The sequence below is a fragment of the Camelus ferus genome, chromosome 25, assembly GCF_009834535.1.
Source record: "Camelus ferus isolate YT-003-E chromosome 25, BCGSAC_Cfer_1.0, whole genome shotgun sequence".
Classification (NCBI taxonomy): Eukaryota; Metazoa; Chordata; class Mammalia; order Artiodactyla; family Camelidae; genus Camelus; species Camelus ferus.
Genome location: NC_045720.1, coordinates 13,703,704 through 13,721,072, shown reverse-complemented (window position 1 = coordinate 13,721,072; position 17,369 = coordinate 13,703,704). Strand labels below are relative to the sequence as shown.

Sequence of the window (17,369 nt, the reverse complement as noted above, 5' to 3'; positions counted from 1 at the left end):
AGACTTTCCACAGCTTGCTATTTGCCCCGAGTCAAGTCAAACTCCCTACTAAGCACCAAAGACTCTATAATTTCATGCCTGTTTACCAGCCTAGCCTCATGACTCACCATGTCCCTCCACGCTCACTAACCTGGATGACCAGCCTTCATATCCTCCAGAACTTGACTCCTCTCATCCTGCAACTGAGAAACCCTGCAGGCCTGCCTTTCCTTCTTGGCCGAGTCTGCTACAATCCCCCTTTGCTCCACCACCACCTCCCAAGGTCCAGTTCAAATGTTACCGCCTTCATGAAACTTCAAAACCCCCCATCCTCTGCACTGCGGCACTGCCCAGTCCTCCCTCCTGCCCCTTATTTGCTACTGATGTGAATGTCCTATTATCTCTACTAGAAAGTAGGTGTTGCATCTTATCTTTGATATCTCCTACAATGATGTTCTATCAAGGTTTTATAAAGGAATGTCATTTATAAAAGAAATAGCCTTGGAGATACAAAGTCTGACTCTAAAACCAAGACTGAAAGGACTCAAGTGGTCCATACCAGGATTCTTTCGTTCCAAGTAACAGAAACTGAAACTAAGTCAAGCAACCTCAGCTTATGGGTAGGTTACTTTGTGTATTTGTTTCCTACTGTTGCTATAACAAGTGACCACAAACATCATGACATAAAACAACACAAATTTATTACCTTACAGTTCCCTAATTCAGAACTCCCACACGGGTTTCACTGGGCTAAAATCAAGGTGTCAGCAAGGCTGTGTTCCACCCTGGACACCCGAGAAGAGAACCTGTTTCCTTGCCTTTTATAACTTCTACAGGCTGCCTGCATTCCTTGGCTCATGGCCCCTTCATCCATCTTTACAGCACATCTCTCTGGCCCTGACCCACTCCTTCTCCCTCCGTGTGATGGTTAATTTTATGTGTCAACTTGACGGGCTAAGGGATGCCCAGATAGCTGGTAAAACATTATTTTAGGTGTGGCTTCTGGAAGAGATTAACGTTTGAACTGGTGGACTCAGTAAAGAAAGTTGCTCTCCCCAGTGTAAGTGAGCATCGTTCATTTGTCCAGGGCCAGAAAGGAACAAAAAGGCAGAAGGATGAATTTGCTCTCTCTGCTTGAGCTGGGACATCTTTCTTCTGCCCTTGGACACCAGAACTCCTGATTCTCCAGCTTTTGGACTCAGATCAGGACTTACACCATCAGCTCCCCAGTTTTCAGGCCTTCAGACTTGGACTGAATGAGATCACTGGCTTACCTGGTGCTCCAGCCTGCAGAAGACAGCTGGTGGGACTTATTATAATAAATCTCCTCATATATATCATATCTATCCTATTGGTTCTGATTCTCAGGAGAGCCCTCACATACTCCATCTTCCATCTGTAAAGGTCTCAGTGGCTACACTGGGCTCACCTGGATAATACTTTCCCTATGTTAAGGTCAGCGGATGAGAAACCTTAATTGCCCTTCGCACTGTAGCCTAACAGATTCACAGGTTAAAACATCTTTGGGGAACAGGACATCTTCCCCTACTCCATGTGTTTCGCAGAGGCCTCAGCCAAGCCTGAAGCTGGGCCTAGAGAACAGGGAGGGTCTGGGATCAGGAGGAAGCACAGCAGAGACTGTCCCTCTGCCCCTTTCCAGGCAACTCCTTCACTTTTTTTCTCTCTCTGCAGACCTGCTCTGTTTGGTCTCCAGTCCACTTGGTGGAACATAAACGCCCCTGGGTTTCAGCCTGGTTAGTTTCAGACACATGAGAAGCCTCATTTCTAAATCTCTAGGGGAGACTCTGATTGGTCCAGTTTAGGTTAGGTAAACCCTCCTTCCTCTCTCCCATCATGAGGGTCACAGAGACAAGTGTGGCTGCCAGGTCCCTACCCGAGTAATAAGAGAGCAGTTCCCAGAGACGGGATCAGGGTGGTCCTCAGCTCAAGGGCTGAGCAGACACATTGAAGCTTTAGGTGACCAGCTTTATGTGGAGGAGGAGGAAAAGGATAAGGAACAGTGAGCGCCAAGTAGACAAATGCCTGTCCTGTTTCTCCTGATCTCTTTAGCAAAGTCGCCTGGGAGACACACTTCACTCGGGAGACGGGGCTGGAGTCAGCGCTGCCTGGGCTGCCCCTCATCAGGACTATTGTTTCCAGAGCAAAGCTTCGGGTTCTTCTGTATAATCCTCTCTGGTTTTTGTTTGCTTGTTTGTTTTCATGATTAAGACCTTGGAAAGCAGTGTATAAACTACTTTTTATAGATGAAATTTCAAAATCACTACAAAGCTGCTATTTAAAATAATCTTTTTTGTAAATAGTGGCCTTGGATTTGTTTCACAGAGATTTCTATCCAAGGTTTTCTAAAAGGAAGCATGCCTTTGTTGAAGTGCAGTACATCACAGGCAGGCAGGGGCACCTGTGATGTGGGCAGTGCAGCTCCGTAGGGATGGGCTGCTGGCTGCAGGATGTCTCCACGAGAGGCTCCAGGAAGGCAGCCCTGGGCTGAAGTCACAGCGTGTCCAGGAAGCTGAGCTCCGCCATGAAGGGGCAAACCAGAGACGTGGTCCTGGAGCTTATGATCTAGCAAGGATTCATACAATGAATAGTCAATTCCAATTCCATTAAGCACCTTGGAGGTGGGGGAAAAAAAAGTAGGCATTCTGACATTTAAAGGAGTTGCTAAGCAAGTCTGGGATCAGAAAAATCTTGTCTGAGAGCGACTTCTGAGCTGGGATCTGTAGGAACTGCAAGTTTATGGCAGGGTTGGGGGACTGCAAAGAGGACTGTTCCAAGTAGAGGTAACTGGATGGGCATAGTGCTGGGGTGGGAGGACGCCTGCAGAGTTCAAAGACATGAGAAAAAAAACCAGAGTGGGCTGGAGTGAAGTGGGCCAGAGCCAGACCACACAGGGCCTCCCAGGCCTCATGAAGGATTTGGGAAATCACTGAAGGACTCTGAGAACAAGCTTTATTTTTATAAGATCCCTTTGGCTACAGTGTAAGATTGCAGGGGTATTAAAAGTATAAAAGACAAAGGACGGTCACCAGCTCAACTTCTGGACATAGATCCCCGCTTAGGAGAAAACAGTGAGACAGGCTTTTTGAGAGTCACAAGAGGCAAGAACTGCCCTAGGCCCCACCCCACCCACCAGAGTGCAGACAGACACTTCTGTGCTTCACCAGTGCTCATCTTCTGAGTGATTCACTCGTTGACAAGGCAGGGCTAGTAGGCAGGCCTGAGATTTCTCTCTTGAGTATAATCATTGCTCAATTACCTTCACCATCTGTGCTGGAAATGATCAGGATGACGTTTGTGTGATGAAACCCAGAGATGCCCAGTCTTCCTGGGTGCCCTTCCTGACCTGCGTTCCAGCCGGAGCATCAGGGTACAGGAGGCTGGGTTCTCACATGTATGGACATGCTGCTGCCAGGAAAGTGAGGTGGGGCGGGAGTGGACCCATGAAGACCACTCAGCAGTTCAGGACAGTGCAGACAGTGGGTCTGGGAGGAAAGCCAGAGGGCTGAAAGCTAAAAGCCTGGGCAAAGTTAGAAGGGGACTATGATGAGAGAGGAAGCCTAGAGGAGCCTGGGGAGGAAAGGGCACTTGCTTGTAGGAGACCTAGATGAACAGGAGGAAAGAGTTTTATCTACAGAAAGAGTAATGAGTGATTGCCTCAGCACTGTCAGACTTTGGGGGCATTAACCCCTTGTGCTAACAAAGTCAGGTGATGGCCAATTAATTCAGTGACTCTTCAACAAACATTTAGCAAGATACCAGGTGTTCTGTCCTGGAAATACAAATATGAACAAGACAGTCCTAGTCCCCGATTTTAACAATGTTTAAAGTGTCTCGTGGAAAACAGGGATCACAAGACAGCATAATAAGGGCCAATATGGGGGTGAATGAGCAGTGAGGGGCACAGCATGAAAGGTACCACCACCTGGGGCTCAAGACTTCTGGAAGCTGAAAGCAGGTTGAGACCTGAGAGCCAAATATGAATTAGCCACGTGAAGGGGGTGGGTGGGGAGAGGTTCCAGGCTGAGTCGCCTGCATGAAAGCCTGACGGTGACGTATGTGGCACATTCAAAGATGGGGTCTGGAGAAAGATGAGAAGCCCTTGAGAGCCAAAGGCTGCGTCATGAAGGGCTTGGACACCATGTTCCCTTTGGGCTCTACCCTGTGGACCACCCACACGCAAGACCGCAAACTCCAAGGTGACCGCACAAGGCTTGTCCCATAACCAGACCTCAGTAAGTGATTGTTAATGTCTCAATGAACCGACAGGGACAATGGGGAGAAGAGGGGTTTCCATGCTTTTTATGGTGCCTAAAAATTGAAATGTCTGTCAAATATACAAAGTCTCTTTTTTCACATTAGAGATAAATGACTAAACCTGCAATTGCTAGTCATGCTCTCACTCACTCACAATAAAAGAGTCTCCAACTATAAACAAAACCAGATTTTTGTCTGTTTTGGGAAGGGGCCTGGAAGAGAGAGAAGTGAGCCGGGGAAGTGGATGGGAAATCCTGATGACTCCACATTTTTGCCCAGAGCTGGATTCCTCTTCCCTCTGCTGAGAAAAATAAAATTAAAGCTGTGTGGCCCATGTGTGTCACCCGCCTTGGGACTTGGAGGCAAGAGGAACTGATACAAATAGGCTGAAGCTTATCCTGCTTCCTGGGCCATGAGTAATCAAGTCTCCTGCAGCATCTGTGAAACTGGTAGGCTCATGCTCAGGCTGACAAGTGTGGGAAAACCTCAGAGTCTTCACTGCCCTTGACATACCCTTCCTACAAATGGTTACTATCACATTTCAACATTCTTGGTCATTCCTGATGAATCTACCTTAACAGCATGGGTACTCACACTGCTGATTACAATACAGTGACTGTTTTTAAAAGACTATGAAACCTAAAAGCCTCTTTTACACACTTTCCCAACAAATATCTTCCAATATGGCAGTAGGCCTCAGATTAAGTGAACGGCCAAAATCTAAAAAGGAAACAAAAAATACCAAGAAACTGAGCACGGTAGAAATAATCTGGGAGAGAAGCCATTTTTATAAAACATAAATAATTGTTTTTTAATTTCATTTATTCCTTGATTAGCAGTGGATTCTGCCCGAAGTAAACCAGGATAATTAATATAGTACAAGACGTTTTGCTTTGTTTTTAAAGGGACCACTAAACCAAAATCTGTATCTCTGTATGGAACTGATTTTCAAAGGGACATAAATGGCCTTTGATCTTTCTGAACCACTTGTCTTCAAATTCTTTCGAAGATGCGATCACCAAGGCCGTTAGGGCTGCAGGGCCAACACACTTCACTTCTGCGTGAACCTCGTCTCTTATTTTTTCTGGAACAATATCTTCGCCCATAACCTGCAGTAGGAGGGGAAAAAAAAAAAAAACCCTGTCCCAATACGGGCAGCAGACATGGAAGGGAAGACGATGCGATACATCAAGTGTGAAGGATTTCGTACAGAAGCAGAAATTCTTTGGCAGCCAGGGCACAGGTCTGACAATTCAACATATTGAAGAGACGTCTGTTCTGAAGCAGTGATCACATATGTAAAATATCCCCTACTTCGACTCTCGTCTCGTCTTTCCCTGAGTGAACAGATCACTGGGCAGCAGTACCACTCAGGCCACAGGGAGTACTGAGTCAACCTTCTTATATCAAGGAACATCTTCAGTTGGACAGAATGCAACTGTGGGTGATTCTCCCTCCTTGTAAAATGACGGAAAAGCAGACCTTAGGCAGAATAGAACTGCTGCTATGTAGCGAGCACAGATTCTTTCTCTGAGAAGTTCTCCAGAGAAGTCAAAGGCACCAGCTGAGTAGCAAGTATCTGAGGCCACCCTCTCCTGATTCAGAGAAACTCCATCCTTCCAGAAGCATTAACACGGCAACCTCAGGGACTTAAGGAGCACGCCTGCTCTCTGAAGGCACAACACTGCCCCCTCCTGGTCAGAACCAGCCCCAGCTTCTCTTTGATAAGACGCCCACAGTCAACTTCGTAGGAAGCTTACACCTGAACCCACTAAGTGATCAGCCCACTTTTAGTAAGGACAGTGAACTAAAATTATGTCCTAAAACATTTCCGACTGTCTGGTATTAAAAGTTAGGGAGTCATTTGGCAGGGATGTTGTAAAGGGAATTTAAGTCACTTGGATTTGATCTCTAAGTTTCCTAAAAACCCTGAGGTCCAACGTGTTCATGCATACTCAAATTATAATGGATTAGAGACCCACTCAAACAACAGGTTCCACTGGCTTTATATCTTCAAAGACTATTTACTGTTTGAGGCATGAGTCAATGGGATAAATAAACTTAACCAGGCAACTGTCAGGATTTACCGAAGCATAATATTTTCATCAATTCAAAGACAACTTTTGTTTCTGTATTTTAACACTTCTGAAATCAAGATGTGACTTACAACCGCTGATGTGTCACAGTGTGAAGAGCATCTTATTTTTCTCTCAGTGGCACATCAACCAATGACGGTGTCTTACAGCTGACGACTGCCGGGACTCAGTGAAATGCAGTACTTTAAAATCTGGGCTATAATACCAAAAGCGACTTTCTTTTTTTTACCTTAAGAAAAGAGAACTGAATAACAGTAATACTCAAACAATGCAAAATTCCAAAAAGAGGGCTCAGTGAGTATATCATTCACAGATGTCAAAAAGTCTGCAGAAGAATTTGGCCAAATAAAAATTTTAAGCCTCTATATACCAAAAAGATACCATAAACTTCAGAAAATACTGCAACAAATAAAAGGTTAGTAAGCCTGGTATAGAGAGAGCACTCTTTGAATTAGTAAAAAAAACAAAAAAACCCAAAAAAACCCAGAAACATACAAACAATGAAGAAAAAGCATGACTATGTTTTCACAGAATATAAATGGCCAACAAATGTGTGAAAAAATTGTCCATCTTATTAGTAATCAAATAAGCAGTAACATTAAAGTGTTATTTTTACCAACGAAATTACAGATTTCAAAAATAAATATTAAGTTGATCAATATAAAATTGTTTTTATAGGTCAAAATGATTGACTACCGACAATCTCACATGGCTCAACCTAACACCTAGGACTGAAGAAGGAAAATCAATATTGTCATGTGCTGCTGGAGGATATGTAAACGGAACCACTCTCCCTGAATGACAATTTGGAAACGTGTCTCAAGTCTTTGAAATGTTCATATACTTTAACCCAGTAATTGTATTTCTAGTAATCGATTCTAAAACAAACACATATATTGATTTTTTTTTTTTGCAAAGACTTTTTAAAATAGGTACTGAGTATTTGTGAAATGTTCAATATAGGACTTAAGTAAATAAGTGACAGCTCATCAAAATCTGTAAGTGGACTGCTCTCCAGCCATTAAAAATATGTATTCAAATAATATTTAAGTATACCAGATCGCGATCATGTTACAATGGTAGGTAAAAATATCAGAGCATAAAATAAAAGGCAGTTTGGAAGTTCCTCAAAAAGATAAACACAGAATTACCAGCTACTCAGCAATTCCATTTCTAGGTAGTAGATACCCACAAGAACTGAAATCAGGGACTCAGACAGACACTTGCATGCCAATGTCCACAGCAGCATTACTCACGACAGCCAAAAGGTGGAAACAATGCAAGTGTCCACCAACAGACGAATGGACAAACAGAACGCAGTGTGAATACATGTATACCCAATGGAATATGATTCAGCCATAAAAACAAATGAAGTTCTGACGCATATGGATGAACCTTGAAAACATTATGCAAAGTGAAATGAGCCAGACATAAAAGGACAAATATTGTATGATTCCACAATTTGAGATATCTAGAATAGGTAAATTCATAGACACAAAAAGCAAATTCGAGGTTACCAGGGGTTGAGGGAAGGAGGGCAGGGGAATTATTGCCTAATGGTTACAGAGTTTGTTTGCAGTGATGAAAAGATTTTAGAAATAGTGATGGTTGTGCAACACTTTGAATGTAATTAATGCCACTGAATTGTATACTACACAATGATTAAGATGGCAAATTTTATGTTATATATATTTTTTATCACAAAAAAAAAAAAGAGGGGGAAGGGGAACTGTTATAGAATTAAAGAGATGTAAGAGAAAAAGATCAAACACAGTATGTGGACCTTATATGGATCCTAATTCAAAGAAAACAAATATAAAAAGGAAAGAATTATGTAATCAAGAAATATTTAAGGATACAGGGTCATGTTCATGTCACAGTGTTAAGTAAAATTAACAGCACAAAATGAAATGCACATTACCACCCCAATGAGGGCCCAGACACTTGAGCTTTTTAAAAAAGCCCCACAAGTATTTCCCATGCACTGTCCAGGTGGAGAACTACTATTCCAATCAGTCCACAGATGTACTGAGCATGGTGAAGGACATGAAGATGTTTAAGACACCTTATAAGGATGTCTTACTTACAACGAACTTAAATCTAGCTGAAAAGACATTCCTGTATATTTTTTAGGGTCCAGCAATCACTCTGAGCTCAGAGAGGGAGAAACTGCCCAGAGCAGAACGCTCAGGAAAGGTCCCTGGAGGATGTGGGACTTGGACTGGGTCTCTGAGGGAGGGAACAGTAAGCAGAGATCAGAAAACCCATGAGTCTGTCAGACGCAGGCAGGTGAGTCCAGTAGAAGGAAACGATCTGCGTGAGGAAGGTCCTAAGTCTGGGGTTACTCCCTGGAAGGCCCTGGACATCATATCAAGGTATCTAAACTAGACCTGACCTCCAAGGTAATGGTGACATATTTTATTTTATTTTTTAAGCAACCAGGTAACACAGTCAAAGCAATGTTTTAAGTTCAAGACAGATCTGTGGGGAGAAAGCAAGGAGACAAGGAGACAAGGCAGGAGGTCATGGTGAGAGTCAAATGTGAGGGGCAGGACAAGGATGCTGGTGGTGGACCCTGCGGGAGGGCAGCGCGGCGCCTGGTGGAGGTGGGACTGGGGAGGAAGAGGCCCACGGCTGGGAGGTTCCAGGTCTGGGTAACAGGAGAATGACAGGAAGGAGTGATGAAAAATAATCAAGTCTAGAACAAAGACACGGTTGTTCCCAACTCGCCTCTGCTTCTCTCAACAAGTACTTACTGGTGGCCAAGTCCACACTGGGCACTGACCAGGCTGACTGAAGACAGTTTTGGTGGGGAGTCCCAGTTTACATTCGTACTTGAAATGACAGCAGAATAATCAATAATCACCTCAGATTAATCACTCCAGAGGCTGGAGACAAGTGTTCCAAAGATGGGAACCAGAGATACAGACCGGAGGGTCATCAACCCAGAGGTGACGACAGAAACTGAGCATGGTTACGATTTCCATGGGAGAAAGTCAGAGGACCTAAGCGAAAGCTCGGGGAATGTCATTACTTAAGACACAACAGAAACCAGTGGGGTCCCAAGAGGCAGAGGAATATCAAGAAATATAGGGGAAAAAACCAAACTAGCGTAGCCGCTCAGAAGCACAGGGAAGAGGGAACAAAAAGCAAGTTGTCAATAGCTCCAAATGCTATAGAAAGATGAAGGAAGACAAAAAGGAAAGGTTATGGTAAACTCGGGAAAGACAGGTATCTGTGCTGTCTGAGGGCTGGAGGGAAAGAGCTCATAGAAGGGGAAGGTTGAAAAAAGCTCAAAGAGAACAGACAGGAGAGCATGACCCCAGAACAGGGAAAAGGAGTCCAAATGAAAGCTTAGCCTGGGGACGGAAGATAGGAGAGACGTGCGATCGGCATTTCTTGAAAGAAAGACATTAGGATGTATATGAATAGAGATATTCTCATGGGAAAAGAACCTGAGCTGTCAAGTTTCAACTATATACTAAAAGGAACTGTATGAATGATGTAAAAATCTACATATCTCCAAATGCCATCTTAAGAAATTTCAACAGCATATTTTTAAAAAGCTAATAAAAGCTTTTTTAAAAAGTTGACATTTGAATTTCTCCACAACTATCAAAGCAGTAACAGGGTGGAGCAGAAAGAAAAAGGACTTTGAGCTGGATGGGTTCCAGTCTAGTTCTGCCTCTTACAATCCAACTTTAGGCAAGTCACAGTCTCTCTGAGCCTCACACCCAGCTCTCCCCACTGCACAGGCTGTTACGAGGACAAATGGAGTGAAAAACAAAGACCTGCCCAAATGTCAACATCCATTCACTCATTTATTCAGCACTCAGAACACAATTACTGAACATTTCTGATGTTCAAGTAGGCAGGTACCAACAAGCACCGACAAGTGAACGCAACACAGCCACTGCCTTCCAGCACGCTGCAGGATGGAGACAATGAAGAGGCCACTTTCAGGGGTTAAGTGATCAAAAGGCACGTAAAGGAGGGAGACAGAAGCCCTTTAGTAGGTAAGATTTGGCCCTGTTTTTTAAAAAATGGTCTTGGAGCCAGGAAGAAATACCTATGATGCTTCATTTCACATAAACCCTAGGGGACCACTCACCTCTGCTATCAACAGCAAAGTGTCTTCCTTGAAGCTGAACCCTTTCATTTTATCTTCAATTTCCTGCTGAGTCCTTAAGTTCCTCTCCAAAGCAAACGATGTTTGCTGAGTCTGGGCGAACTGAAGCAAAAGCCTGAAAAACGGAGAAGTCCCAATTGTGTAGCAGCAGTGAGGACATTTTCACGTACAGCACAGGAACTGGGCTGGATGTGAGTCCTACTTGGCTAAAAAGGAGGTGCTCACCCTCATTCGAATCCCTAAAGCTCCTTACTCTCAATAAATTGCCCAACTTTACACCGGGGAGTCATCTTTTCTAAAATTCGTAGACCAAAGCTTCTCAAAGAAATCTTTAGAGAGCAAAATCTCAAAAGGGCTCCCTGTAGAAGTCAAGTGACTGAAAGCACAAAAAATTTGGAGTGAAAAGATAAGCCCCCTAATCAAAGGTTTCTCCCCAGAAGAGTTGGGATGCGTCCCTTTGAAGCCAGTGCTCTATGACCCTTCCGTCTCCCTGAACCCACAGCAACTTGACCTCAAGGACTAATGAGACTCCCAGGCACGCTTCAATTACACAAAGCAGGTCCAAACCTTCGATGACCCTCTAATGACCACTCCGCAAGTGGCTCACCATTCCCTTCCCCACCAGAATCACAGCCTGCTCTCCTTTCTTCTCCTCCCACCGCCCCTTCTCTTCATTGTTTTCTAAAATGCTGAATGTGTAGATTCTCCCAGTTTCCCTCAGGCCTCACTGGTCCCTACTACTACTCCCAGAAGCACTCAGCACTCCTGCTCAGTCATTTCCTGACTTGAGGAATGCACCACACACTACTCTGGGTCTTAGGAGACATCGGTGAGCAAAACAGCCAGGTTCCTGCCTCGAGGAATGGAAAGAGAGTGGTCACAAGTAAACCAGATACCTAAGGCAGTGGCGAATGCTCTGAAACAAAAATTCAGGACAGGCTGGACGAAGTGTGTGCAGAGGGGGCAGTGACGGAAGGCTTTTCTGAGACACCACTCAAGTGAAGATTCAAACTGTGAGGAGACACCAAGGAATAGCTGGGGGAAGAGGGCTTGCCAAGGGGAAGGGAGCCATGACATAAGAACTAGCTTGACGCTCTGAAAACCAGGAAGATCTCTGTGACCAGAGAAACAAACTGCAGTAAGAGAGGAGAAAAAGACAGGCAGGGAGAATTCACCTAAGACCGCACAGGCCACGGAAGGAAACGTGGTGCTCACGTGTGTGCAGTGGGAAACCACTGGGGAGTTTTGCAGAAGAGCACGACCTGACTGGTTTCACTCTGTTTCCCTCTAACCTGTTCACACACCTGCCTGGCCTCGGGAAGCTTTTACACGTGTGACCCCTTTACATCCGTGCTCCCCCTCTTGCTCCTGAAATTACTTGAAAATACAGCTTGTCCTCGCTCCCTCTGGTTCATGTTCTTTCACGCCTCAGTCCTGTGCAGTCTGCCGTGTCACCCCACCCCTACCAAAACTGCCTCCTCTAAGGTCACAAGTGACCTCTGAGCGTTCAAAGCCTCTTCTCACTGATGGCTGATCTCCTTCCTGGAGCTCCCTAATCTCTGACTCCCTTCTTCTGAGCTCAGCTCCCACTTCCTAATGGAAAGCTCCAGCTGAATCTCCCCCCTAAATCCACTCTGCTCCTCCCCTAGCATCCTGTCTCAATGGAGGCACCACCATCCACCCCCAAGGTGGACTCCTCAGAGCTGTCTCTGACTCCTCTGCTTTCCCCCTCAACCCGTCCTACCCACACACCTTGTTCCATCCTGTCTGTTCCATCCTGTGTGCCGTCCATTCCCTCTTTTTATTTTCACCACGCTATCCCTGGTCAGGTCCTCAGCACCAGCCACGATTCCACAGCTCCTTTGCTGGTGTCCCTAGATCCAAACTCCCTCTTCTAATACATCCTCCCAGCCATGCACTCTCTCTCTCTCTCAGTCACAGCTCTTGTCACACCACTTCAACACTCAACACCTTCAAGCTCTCTTCAGGCCTCAGCATAAGGACCAAACTCCTTAAGACGACATTTAACGCCTTATGCTAATGAAGACAAAACAACACAAATACAACATTCACCAAATGCTCACCGGATGCGGTGCACTACAATCAGTGCTGCAGGTACTTCCTCACAACCCTACAAAGTAGGCATTTCCCCCATTTCTCCACCTGTCAAGGTGGGGAAACTGAAGATGGAGTTTCTGTAATTTGCACAAGGTCAGAGGGCAAGCAAGCGCAGAAGTCCAGGCTCATTCTCTCAGTAACAACAATTTATTAGATTCTTTAAAATGAGATCTGACTCCGAGGTCCTGCCTCCTTCATACAATGCCATCCTGGCTTCGTGGTCCAGGGCGCACCTCTTGGGCCCCTGCCACCAAGGCTGCTCTCACCACACCAGACTGTGTGACAGCACCGTGCCACACCGGCCCTTCCACCCCTTGTGCTTTCCTTCCCGTTGCTGCACGTGCCTCTTCTCATCTGGGGACACTCCACAGAGGCAGTAAAATATCCCGGCTCAAACGAGTCAGAGACCAGGGTCCAATCCTGACAGAATTTCACAGCTGCGCCACCTTGGGTGTGATTCCAAATCAGCTTCCCAGTCTGTATAGTGGGATCCCAACACCTACCCCAGCAAGTAGCAGGGGTTAAAACGGAAGAGTGGATACACAGCATCTGTGACACACTTATCCATGCAGCTGACCACGCCCCCATGAACGTGCAGCGGGAGCACCGCTCCCTCCGCGAAGGCCTCCTTCCTCCTGCCACTCTGCACTGCCCCTTGCACCAGCCCCCGCAGAGCTCTGCTGCCACAGCCCAGGGAGTCGTGTAAGGAAAGGGACCCCAGCGATCTTTATGATCCCAGCACACGCCTGGCTCACAGCTGTCCATCAGTGCACTTCAGAACTAAAGTGAGCAGGTGATGCTGATAAACACCTTCTGAATAAAGTCTGAAATGCACCAAACAGACACCGCTTTTCAGCAAGCCTCACTGTTAACCAGTATTTCTTGAACTCTCCAAAGTTTAAAAACAAACCCAGCTCTGTGTTTTCTGGCATCATTTGAGACCCAAGAGAGTCTTTTTTTCTCAAAAATTACCAAATTGGTTGAGTATATTCTCACTTTTTCTTTAAACTCGTATATACTATGGATTCAAAGTATCTGGAGTCCCTAAACCATGGGAATTCCCTGTAGAATAAATTTAACATTGTTTATTTGCATTATTAATAGTGATCTGAACACAAGAGCAGATTTTCTTCTTTAGTAGCTTTCTGTGGTATGTTGAGTGAAAAATTCCTTGTTTCAAATACCTCTTCCCCCTTTGTCAATTTTTTTTTTTTAATGGTGATAGTGGGGATTGAACCCAAGACCTTGAGCATGCTAAGCATGCACTCTGACCTATATACTCCCCACCCCTGGGTTAATGATTTATATTTTATACATTTAATTTTTCCTCTAATTTTAACGTCTGCCAATTTTAATATTTTATCTTGAGTGATAATACAAGCTGTATTCTTGAACAGTTTTGTTTTTAACTCCTACAAGCTAAAAGAACACATTCAATGGATTTCATCCAGACCATGGGAAAAATCTCAAAAACATGTACCAAGTATCTAGCCTGGAATTTTTAGAAGCTTAAAATTAGAAAAACCTTTACTCTGAGCTTAGCCCCGCGTGTGTTTAACCCACTCTCAGTTTACCTGGTTCGTACATAAGAGGCACAGGCCTTCATCTGAGTCTCCAGCAACACGGCTGCTCTCTCTTCTGCCATACAGCTCTGAATATTTTTAAGAGCTTTCTCATTCTTCTGGTTATTACTGCTGCTTGCTTCCATAGAAAACACAGATCTCTTGGGCGACGTTTCAGAGAAACACAAAAGACAGTCTTTTCCTGAGTGGGGAAAGGAGGATTTGATTGTCTTGTCACTCAAGGTGAAATTGTTCTGTTTCTGAGATGACGCAAACGATGCTGAAAGCACTGGCTCCAGATTCAGGTAAGCCTCTGCCAATTTGCCCCAGTTCCAAGGATTAAAGGGATGCAAAGAAATCAGTTTCTGTAGGCAGAAAATTGTTTTCTCCAAGTTCTGCAAACTTGAACAAATAGCAAACTGGAGGTAGAGCACAGTGGTTAAATGGTCTGTGTTAGTTGCCTTATTTTCCTAAGGGGAAAAAAAAAGGTTAAAAAGTTTAAACTACAGAATGTTTCCCATATAAAAATGAAGATGCCTAAAAATCCAAGTTGTGCATGTTGTAAATTAGAAGTATCTTTTAGCAGCCACACAAGTAGAGTGAACTAAATATTTTTCAACAGAACATTAGTTTGTAACCATAAACCTAGGGAAATGTAGACTACCTAACAAAATAATCACTAGTCATTCCCAAACACCCTAATGTCACGACAGCAACATAATTCAGGTGACAGTGGTCTGGCAAAGTTCAGCACCAAAAACCTCTATGTCCGTTTATGTTCAGTTCGTATTACAATCTTTATTGTCTTCAGCCACATATCTGAAAGAGCCAAGCCAACTTTTTTATACTTTGGGCTAATGGTTCCATTTTAATATTCTAGGCTTTCTAAAAGTCCAAACGGTAATTTCCTTGAGGATTCAAATGGACTCTATTTCCAAATTTTACTTGGCTTAGACATCTTAAAACAGGATGGCCCTGAAGCGCTCAGTGTTTCACGATGCATCATAATTGAATCCAAATGCCTTCTCTGGTGACTATTACCAAGGCCAATTATTTTTGGCCAGAGGGGGTTGCTTGGTTTCCTTCTGATCAGAAAATCCTTTTCAAGTTGCCTTAACCAGAGCCACCATCTCATGCCTAAATTGCCATATGGCAAAAGCCCTGTGGGTTAGGGAAGACAAGCGGCTTTTTTCTAAGTTACAGTCTGCAGAGATTTGGTTGATTTTAAGTCTAAGGAAAACCTGGCCAACTAGTATCCAGATCAAGCCCCTGCACGGAACTAAGCAAGAAATATGTGTAAAACTACCCAGTTAGGCAGCCCAAAAACACTGGCAGACCAGTGAGTGAGAGGTTGAGGAGGATTCTGTACACAGTGAAAAGACAGGAAATAAAGCCCAATGTAACCTATTTGTCACACTGCACCTTCCCAGGGACAGAACTTACCTAGTTTTATTACCACTATTGTTCAATATTCTGTCCTTCCCCACACAACGTTCAATTCCAAAAGGGTTTTTGTTCAATGCTAAATTCCATTTTATTGAGTTTGTGTGATTTTTCCAGAGTATCACACGCAACTCCTTCTGCAACGTGAGGACGATGGAGACTGTTAACGCTGATAAGAGCGCTTACCACATGCCAGGCACTATTCTAGTGCTTTACTCATTTAATCCTCATGACAATCCTTTAAAATAGATTCTATCACTATCCCATTTTATAGATGAGGCAACTGAGTCACAAGAGAGAAGTCAGATGATTTGCCTGGCGTCACACAGCTACCAAGTGGCAGAGCTACAGTCAGTTGCACCAGAAGTCACAGATTAAAAGTACTTGAGAAGAGCCGACGCCCGTTAGCTGGCTTAGGATTCTCCCACTAGACACAAGATGAGCAATGCGTGTGTGAAAATACGGTTTATCCATCTCATTAGCCCTGAATCCAGAACCAGGCACATGGTAGCTCTGAAATAAATGTTTGCTGCCTGCATAAATGAAAAAAAAATCATTTACTGTCTATTTATTAATTTTTTTTTTTAAATGGAGGTACTGGGGATTGAACTCAGGACCTCACACATGCTAAGCATGCGCTCTATCACTGAGCCATACCCTCCCCCTATTTTTTTTTTTTTAAAGGAGGTAATTAGGTTTACTTATTTACTTGACGGAGGTACTGGGAATTGAACCCAGGACCTCAATGCATGCTAAGCATGCACCCTGCCTATTAAGCTATACCCTTCCTCATTTACTGTCAAAAAGCAATTTCCTTGCCAGTTTATCATAGGATCGTATTAAGCAAGATGTTTAAATTATTTGTTTAAGAAATAAGTTCTATTACAAATTTTATATAAAAATCATTCAGAAGAGAGGTGAATAAACTTCAGTAGAAGTTGTGAGCATAAAATGTTCACATCCTGACAGGCACTCCAGGGCTAGCTGTCTTTTTTTTCAGTGCTGTGTATGGATCTGTCCCCCTACAGAACGTCAGGGGACAATAACCACTTGGACAGACATGAGCCGGAGCTAACAATGACAGAAGAGGGCCTACAAGTAGGGAAGAAAATTTTAAAACAAAACAAAACACAGGGTACCAGGAAATGAGAAAAACTTGCAAATAGGCAGGGTCCACTGAGATCACGTGAAGAGACCCAAAGAAAGGGGTGAGACCCACCAGCCTATACTGCCACCTCCTTCCCTAACAGTCCTCCCCCACAGGCTGCCTGGAAGCCCGATGGACACTTCCATGTCCTGACAGAGGAGCTGAAGGTCGTCTGACTGTCCATCCTCCTGCGTGGTAACTATCTCCAGCTCTGGAGACCTGGCGTCCTCGGACTGGCAACGCATCTTTCTCTGAGCCACAGAAACAGACTCACTAAGCTAGAAGGAACCAGAGAGACAATCCAGCCCCTGACACTAATCCAGCTGCCACTGCCTTCAGTGGTCTAGGCAGGGAAGAGAAAGCACAAGAGTGACGTGCAGGAGAGGCGGGGAGAGAGGGAACGAGAGGACGGAACAGCAGTGAAGGACAGGGACCGACGTCTAGAAGAAGCAATGGAAGGAACAAAAGCTGCTGTTAATTTGCACACCAAGGAGACTGAGAATGAACACTGTTAAATCCCACCAAGGTCACAGCTCATGCCATGTGCTTCCTTCACAGAGTAATCATCCTCCAGCTTAAGAATTCACCCACAATTAGTAGAGGGAAGGGGGAGAAAGAGC

The 17,369-nt window shown here is 44.5% G+C and overlaps 1 protein-coding gene across 5 annotated transcripts in view; it reads right to left on the bottom strand.

Moving 5' to 3' along the window:
* C25H8orf76 (chromosome 25 C8orf76 homolog) overlaps positions 1-17,369 on the bottom strand; it is a 48,887-nt gene that overhangs the window by 26,214 nt on the left and 5,304 nt on the right. For 3 of the 5 annotated variants that reach the window (XM_032467606.1, XM_032467603.1, XM_032467604.1), the window contains exons 4-5: positions 14,172-14,629; positions 10,462-10,594 (exon numbers count right to left, since the gene is read on the bottom strand). In XM_032467606.1, coding sequence (XP_032323497.1) covers positions 10,462-10,594; positions 14,172-14,629 — 591 coding nt within the window. Of the gene's footprint in view, positions 1-5,038; positions 5,364-10,461; positions 10,595-14,171; positions 14,630-17,369 lie in introns of those variants that run through there. The other 2 variants (XM_006179738.2, XM_032467605.1) reach the window with 2 other exon arrangements.